Genomic DNA, 8,237 nt, shown 5'->3' on the forward strand with positions numbered 1-8,237 from the left:
GGGAGTGGGGAGCGACGTGATACGACGTATCTGTATTTTGACATATTTTAAACTATACGAGACAACCGTTGGTGGCTACACACAAATGGTGAAGTTAGATAATATTATTAGAAATGAGAGGTTTTCTTGTTGTCCAAACTGAATAAGCATACAGTAATAAGAAAATCCTGAATATCCAATCATGCAAAATTTTTAATTCAGACCACCTCAGGCAACTCTGAGCTACAACCAAACGAAATTCTGGAGTTTGTCATGTGCTTTAGAAAACTCCATTATAAGAAGTCCACTTTTTCTTGTTTTGAAATGTAAAATGAAGTTTTATTTAAATTTACTCTAAAATCATAATTGTTGAGTTGTACATCTAGCTATATGATATAGTCGATAACCGGGGGGGGGGGGGGGCATTCATGTGCCGACAATGGGTATCGTTTAGTATGAAAATTTGTAAAAGTCGATGTGAAATGAATATTTTATATTCACTATATCCTCGCATCTTGCTCTGTATTACTCAGATACATCAATGTATAATTATAGACAATCTAAACAATATCAAAACCAACAATATACAGGGAACAGAAAGGAAAATATAAACAGAGTTAAATCTTTACTTAAAATTGTACTATTCAAAATTCGCCACAGCTGCCACTTTCAAGCTTTATTGGGAAAGCTAAATTAGACATCAACGTAAATGACGATAATGTCATGAATATTGCTTAACAATTTGGGAATACAGCAGGTAACTGTCACAGAAAAATGACCAAAAAACATGGCTTGGAAGATAATTCCATAAATCGGAAATCTAAGTATACGTATCCTGCTACATACACGAAGCTGAAATTGTCACACGATCGAACATCGAGGTCGAGATGGGACCTCTCGTGTAATCAGCTCAGCACTGAGGCGTCCTAGGCAGATAACTATCATTTCTCAAGTTTCATGTGCGTATAAAAACAAAGTAAACATTTGATAATTTATTGACGCTGGGGGCGTGGTTAGACTAGACTGCCCCGCCCCATCCTCTGTACAGCATAACGTACAAAATGTTACGAGTTACACGTCATTGAATGAAGACTTATTTCCAGGACTGCTGTTATTTACGCAAGAATAATAAACTACTAAAAATGCTGAGCAAAGTTTTAAAAATAAATTAGAACCCAAAAAGTACGTACACATTTTGCATATCTGAGTCATATTTCCATCATAAACAACATTGTTTCTAATAAGAAGAAGTCTGGGCACAAATAATAAAAAAATATAAACTTATGTTAAATTTTAGACAAGCGCGGTGTTAATTTTTTCTCTCGAAATACCTCTGAGTGCAACATTACTCCTAAAATGTGAACCTAAACAAAGCGAACAACACCCCAAAAATTCAAAATGAACTTCAAATATCAAATGCATTGAAACTGTAACACTGTGCGTTCTTCTGACATTCTGTTTTCAATTTGAACAAAAATTTTTGAACTCCTTTTATTCCCTGATTCATACTTCAAAAAATATTTCAAACGTTAAATATGTGCACGAGTTATATTATTTGTCCTGAAAGTAAAGGTGGCACCAAATTTTTCTCTTGATAATATTCCAAAATAGCACAGCTATATGCAGTGAGGTAGCAATTGTTGGGCTTTTCCAATGAATATCCATCCCTAGCGGAATAGCCACCTGGTTTCTACCCCTGAACCTATCAGATACGTGATATCCGGCGGGATAGCCACCTATTTTATAGCCCTGAACCTATCAGATCCTTAGAATCCAGCGGGATAGCCACCTGCTTTCCTGTCGTCGGAATATGCATAGAAGCCGTCTTCTTCACGAAGCACTGCTGTAATTACGGATGAGGTGGTGAGTAGTTCTAATTCGTGACCATACGTTTTTTCTAGAATGTCAAGGATTTCCTGAAATAGAAGGAGAAGGAGAGAGACTCTCTAAAAAGCGTGTATGTTTTAACATATATAATATTATTCTAAATGGATAATGAATAATAAGTACGGAAAGCGTCACCATTTTAGGTCGGCACCTGTAACCCGGCCAATGTTCAGGGTTGTTAATATTTTACATTACAGAAAATCCAATCTGAATTTTGCAGAAACAAACCGGCTTTAATTTATATACATGATATTAACTTACGTTATCAAAGTTTTGCTCGTGTCGAACTTTATTGGGCGTCAACTGGTGATGAAGTCGTGGCCTCTGTATAGCAGTCTTTATGTCATCTCCGAACCAAAGAGTGTTCAACGTCGCCTGCAGTCAAAAAAAAAGAACTGGTGAAGATATATGTCGTAACATGACTGGGATATCGGTGATGACACAGACAGGGAAAAATCCTGTCTTTGTCTTTGGTGAGAATCAAAAGCTTTTGGTGGAGAAAGGGGGACAGTGGTAACATAATTGTAAAACAATCAATACGGTCTCGCCTGGGCCATATAGAAGTCTCCGTCCGACGACAATAACAATGGATCGGGTTGAGAAAATTCAAAGCTTCAGTGGGTAACAAAGTCAGGTGCAAATGTGTTAAGGCTCAGGCCTGTACTAGTGATGTGAGATTAGCCGGGCTAAGTTTTCACGTGGCCAATTTGGGGAAGCTGACAGAGAGATATGGTGAAGCAGACAGTGAATAATTTTTTTTGTCGTTGGTCTGTGTAATAACCCAACCCGACGTATTTGACTATAATTACATTTTTTCTGAAATTTAGAAACTTAACTTTTCAATTTCATCATCACTGAGATTTCACCACAAACCGAAAAAAATAGTTGCTGTAATCTCACCGTACATACTGAATAGTTCAAGAACGCGAACAGAACAAAAAATTAGGAATGGACTTGCAAATAAATGAATTTATATGGTGTAATAGTGATAAGTTAAGCAATCTCTCATCGTCCACGACCAAAAAAGTTCCGTTCGGGCAGTTTCATACATTGACTGTCCCCTATCCTCAACTTGTACCAGTTTGTAATCGACCTTATGTGATTTCGAGTGACAAAGGCTTAAGCAAACTTACAAGCGCACATGCTGTTATGATCTTCGAACCACCAGCAGCACCAAGAACAAATTTTGCGTCACCATTTTGGTCGATAATAATGGTTGGTGTCATCGATGATAGAGGGCGTTTGCCCGGTTCGATGAAATTAGCTTCCGAGGGTGGTAAACCAAAAGTATTGACGATATTAGGTGAAGAAAAGTCGTCCATCTCATCGTTGAATAAAATACCAGTTCTTGACCCGAGAACTTTAGAACCAAACCTGGAAGAAACAAATAAAAGACGAAATTTTCACAACTGAAATCATGAAATATGATGTTCAAGTACATGTACTTCTAAGTGCAGACGAGGGTAGGCCCATCTACTGATATGTTTTGATTGATTTTTTTAATGAATAGTCAAGACTGAGAGATTAGCTTCATCTCAGAATGCAAAATTGCAAAACATTTGCTTCAGTACTTTTTGAGATATCAGTGGAACAACATTTCTGCACAGACAGACAGAGACAGACAGACAGACAGACAGACAGACAGACAGACAGACAGACAGACAGACAGACAGACAGACAGACAGACAGACAGACAGACAGACAGACAGACAGACAGACAGACAGACAGACAGACAAACAGACAGACATCGCCACGACATTATCTCCCATACGGGAACTACAAAAATACACATATTTCATTCAGGTAATGTACATTGATTACTAAAATAAAGTGCATGTAACTGCCGCTCAACCATTTAGATTCAGATAACTTGCCTCAGATTTATGGTTGAAGTCACTGACACCGCGTTTCCGTACTGGTCAACCACCGATAGATGTGCCGTGCCTGCATCCTCTGGGATGTAGTAGAAGTCGGCACCATAATAGCTTATATCATGGGTATTCTGTTCATCAATTCGTCCACGAAGCTGATCAGCGTAGTCATCAGAAACCAAATCATTTATAAGCTGCGAGGTAAAAACATGAAAATATTACTCGATATCGCTATTGAATCATGGAAAATTTAAAAGTAAAACTTAAACCGCTCACGGCGCTATATTTTCAACGGCAGGCAACTCCTCGTGCACGAGAGAGACACCACCTGTGTACTACGTTAATCTGACATTGTAGCTACATACACCATAAATACCACCAAACCACATTCGTAAGGTACTAATGGAACAAAACTTCGATGTGCACTCCTACCAGTAGTTGCATTCGATTACGTGAATAAGCAAGCAATGGGCAACATCACTCCCGTATTAGCCCCACGCTCCAAGGCTAAAACGAGTACAAAATTGCACATATAACTTGAAATGCAAATGGTAATGTCTATTTTTCACATCTATTTACATGTAGTTAGAGCAAAAAACAGAAAGAAATGCTAGATCATTACTGAACCATTCAATATATCATCTCTCATACCGCTGTCAAATCAACATAATCTTCATCAGCTAATTGAGTACGCAATGCGTAGGCATATTTGAATGCTTCGATAATTCTATGATAAGTCAGTCCTCTTTCTTCTTTTGTTGAAGTATTTGTAGCATTAAAGTTATACCCTGTGAATGCAAATGACAAAATTGAGGGATTAGTATTACATTATATTGGTTGATCCTAGATTACTGGCATTATTATAGTAACCAAGACAACCAATGTCTGGCTGACAACCCGTTGTTAACAACATGTAGTATTCTACAACATTAGCAACACCTTGATATTGTACTATACGAGACTCGAGTTATTCAATAAGTAATATCACTAGTTTGGCCACTAGTATAGTGAGTCGGTGAGTTGATGGGTGGATGGAGGGACAGAGGGATGCCAAGGATGGGTGGAAGCTGGATGCTAAGAAATGTTGACTGGTACGTGGCGAGATTGCTGACGTACCTATTTATCTGAATACTAACCTTCGAGAATATTGAGTATAAGAGATAAGACGCCACCACTAGATGGTGGTGGCATAGAATACATGGTATATTCCTTGATGGTTGTCTTTAATGGGTCCTTCAACTTGGCACGGTAATTTCGTAGATCATCTACGGTTATTATACCACCTAAAAAAATCAAGAAAAAATGTCCAAAAAGATTACCAAGAATAAAATCGCAAACAAAACTACAGATTGTAAAATGTGACCCTCCCCCAAATATTGTAATGCAAAATATGACCCTCCCCTAAGAACGGGTTTTACTTTGTAAAATGTGACCCACCCCCGATTCCTCCGCCCCCTGTAAATACTGAAGGCTCCCTAACTACAGGGTTTATTAGAACATATCGTAATACCGTAATACAACTTTAACGGGATATCGTAATACAACTTTAACCTTTTGTCAGGGTTACTGAAAACTTGATGTCTCAATCTTGTGAGTGGTTGTTTTGGCGCCAAAACTACCTTCTTTCTTTCATTCATTCATTCATTCATTCATTCATTCATTCATTCATTCATTCATTCATTCATTCATTCATTCATTCACTCTCTCTCACTCACTCACTCACTCACTCACTCATTCATTCATTCATTCGTTCGTTCGTTCGTTCGTTCGTTCTTTCATTCTAGATCTGTCTTTTCTTTTCTGTTTTTTGATTGACCGACTCAACAATTGCATAATTTGAATGCGAAATTCCAGTGAATGCAGTCTACATAGTGAGTTCAGATATGATCAATTTGTCAAACTAATTTAGAGTCGGATACCGCCTTACCTCTGTCTTGTATGTCGGCAACTATGTCGTATGCTAATCGACCGAGATAGAACGTATCGCTACTCCCAGCAGCAATTCTTCGGAGAGTTTCGGCGTACTTCGGGCGAGTCATAATATCACCTTCACGCAAGATATCACCATTCTTAGTGAACACTTCCCTGTGTTTACAAAATGAAATGACTAAATGGCACAGATATACATGATTGCAATTTCGACATGAGGTTTTTGTACCATACACTTGGATGATCCGATCATGAGTAGCTTACTGATTGTAAGAATTATCATACTAATGACACTAAAATGCGCGATGCAAAACCTAAACAGCGTCTGAAGCACATTCACGGTTATTGAGTTTAATTTTTTCAAAGTTTATTTATTTATTTTTTGCTGATGCACATTTCCACACGGCGTTGTGCAAAAATTACCACCCAACACGTACAGATTTATACAGATATTAAATGTACACGACGATGGGTTAACTGTGGTCAAATCAATGATGGTTTCATTTGTTTGGCAGTGGCAACACTCTAGCTTCATAAACTTACATAATTTCAAGCGAGCTATTCTAACCACCCATCATGGATTTAGTCTTGTTTTCCGTTTCAATACTTTCATGACTTACACGTTCACGTCATTGTCAATAGTCACAGTTCATAAAGAGTCGGTGATGCGTGTGGAAACGGAAAGTGGGTAGGCGCGAAGACATTCGGAAACTGGGAACAAGCACAAAATATACAAATACTACCACGGAAAGCAAGCTATCAGCAAACATAAGATAGACACAAACTAAATATATTGCTGTATCAATGTAAGTTGATGTATAGACTCTCAGTTAGACGGCATCTCTAATAACAAGTTTTTCCCTAAAATGGCATGCAGTGCAATCAACCTCATTTAGTGTTTACGATATCATGATCACACGACGAATATGCCTACATAACAAGACACCGCCGTCACACACTCCTGTTATCTACCATATACAACAAGAAGGGTTTTGGTTTGTGTCTATCTTGGTTTGCCCATAGCTTGATTTCCACAGTAATAAATAACCTCCTCAAGGATAACACGCTTTGGGTATAAAGTTGATTCATAAGTTTACTCACCTCAGGTTAGGATCGCTTGTGATATCGTCTGCTTTGTCCTCTATCGCGTCAGCTAACGCAGGACCAACTGCTATACCATCTTCTGCCATAGTAATTGCTGGCTGAAATAGATCCTTCCATGGTAAGTTACCAAAGTGTAGATGGGCCATCCAAAACCCATCAATCTCTCCGGGCACACCAATTGATAGACCACCTAGAGGAGATTTAAACGGTATCTATGAAATTACTATAGGGTACTACTTGTTCATACGTAATCCAATCGGGGTTATAGCGAGATATACATGAAAAGGGGACTAGTTCACAAATAGGAGGAGACTTTTCTGGGGTTGGAAAGTCTTACTTCACTTGTTTCCATAATCCCAGGATATATGCTTTTTCACATCAATTAACCCTAAACAACATTTCAATTTGTACCCATGGCAAATGCAGTTGAAACAGAACGCCTTCGCCGGCTGAAGGATACACATGTATGTAATATTAATATTTCTAATAAATGTTGATTATTTTGCAAGTTTAAATTGATGTGTTTAATACATGTCAATGAGAGAATCAGCGCAATGTACTCCTTAAGACAGCACATTTGTTCCAGGGGGAGTCTAAAAACTGATTTATGGAATGCAAACAATCGCAATCCTGTTGAGTTCATGGTAAGTAAAACAACGACCTCAACTTGCAGAATCAATAAATGTATATGAACACACAGTCTTCTGATCTGGCAACGCTTCGTGTTTTAGCTGTACATTGGAGATTATTTCTGTCTGCCTAAGTAAAGGTTTGGACCTCGTGTTTATTACAGCTGATTTTCGTCATTTTTGTGTGTGTTTAGGTAAGGATGGAGGTAATGTATGATCTGACTCTCCACAAGTGATGAAAGGCGCGACATCTTTGTATATTGCTGTGAACATATTTAAGGGATCTGACATTTGGGTCAGCATACAGCATAAAATGTACCTTTTACTGAAGCATCTGGAATTTTACTATCTGTAAACATTGTCTGGTTAGCATTTCCTGGTGCTTCTTCTCTTGCATCTATGGCAACAACTTTTCCCTTCTCTTTGTTGTACACAATCATAAAATGGCCACCACCCGGTCCTAGACTGTGTGGGTTGACTACACTGTCACATAATAGTGCTGCTATTGCTGCGTCGACAGCGTTTCCACCATTTTCAAGCATATCACTGCAAATGGGGCAAAATGATACAATATAAATATATAAATGAACACAAATTTCACACAAAGATGCATCTACATATTGCACAGGTAGTACAAGGTACGATTTTGTGTCTTGTTGATTTATATTCCTTTTTGTGAACAACTGAAACAAATTTTATTTTGCAATGTCGAAACTTCTAGATTCAAGTGTCTACTTCCTTTATGATTTGAACTTCCGATTCGAATCAAGATGGAGTCATTACTCGCCAAGAATGAATGGAACGTTTGGAAGGAGTTGTCCTGTTTCTTGACAAATG

General features: G+C 38.1%; 1 protein-coding gene across 1 annotated transcript in view; it reads right to left on the reverse strand.

Annotated features, from left to right (window-relative positions):
- Positions 1-1,745: 1,745 nt before the first annotated feature.
- Positions 1,746-8,237, reverse strand: part of LOC144449584 (glutathione hydrolase 1 proenzyme-like) — a 6,804-nt gene continuing 312 nt past the window's right edge. The window contains exons 2-10 of the mRNA XM_078140144.1: positions 7,720-7,946; positions 6,769-6,961; positions 5,666-5,823; positions 4,875-5,021; positions 4,390-4,526; positions 3,742-3,932; positions 3,000-3,240; positions 2,128-2,241; positions 1,746-1,895 (exon numbers count right to left, since the gene is read on the reverse strand). Of these exons, the coding sequence (XP_077996270.1) occupies positions 1,746-1,895; positions 2,128-2,241; positions 3,000-3,240; positions 3,742-3,932; positions 4,390-4,526; positions 4,875-5,021; positions 5,666-5,823; positions 6,769-6,961; positions 7,720-7,946 (1,558 nt within the window). The remainder of the gene's footprint in view (positions 1,896-2,127; positions 2,242-2,999; positions 3,241-3,741; positions 3,933-4,389; positions 4,527-4,874; positions 5,022-5,665; positions 5,824-6,768; positions 6,962-7,719; positions 7,947-8,237) is intronic.

Source organism: Glandiceps talaboti, chromosome 18, assembly GCF_964340395.1.
Source record: "Glandiceps talaboti chromosome 18, keGlaTala1.1, whole genome shotgun sequence".
In the NCBI taxonomy this organism is placed as follows: domain Eukaryota; kingdom Metazoa; phylum Hemichordata; class Enteropneusta; family Spengelidae; genus Glandiceps; species Glandiceps talaboti.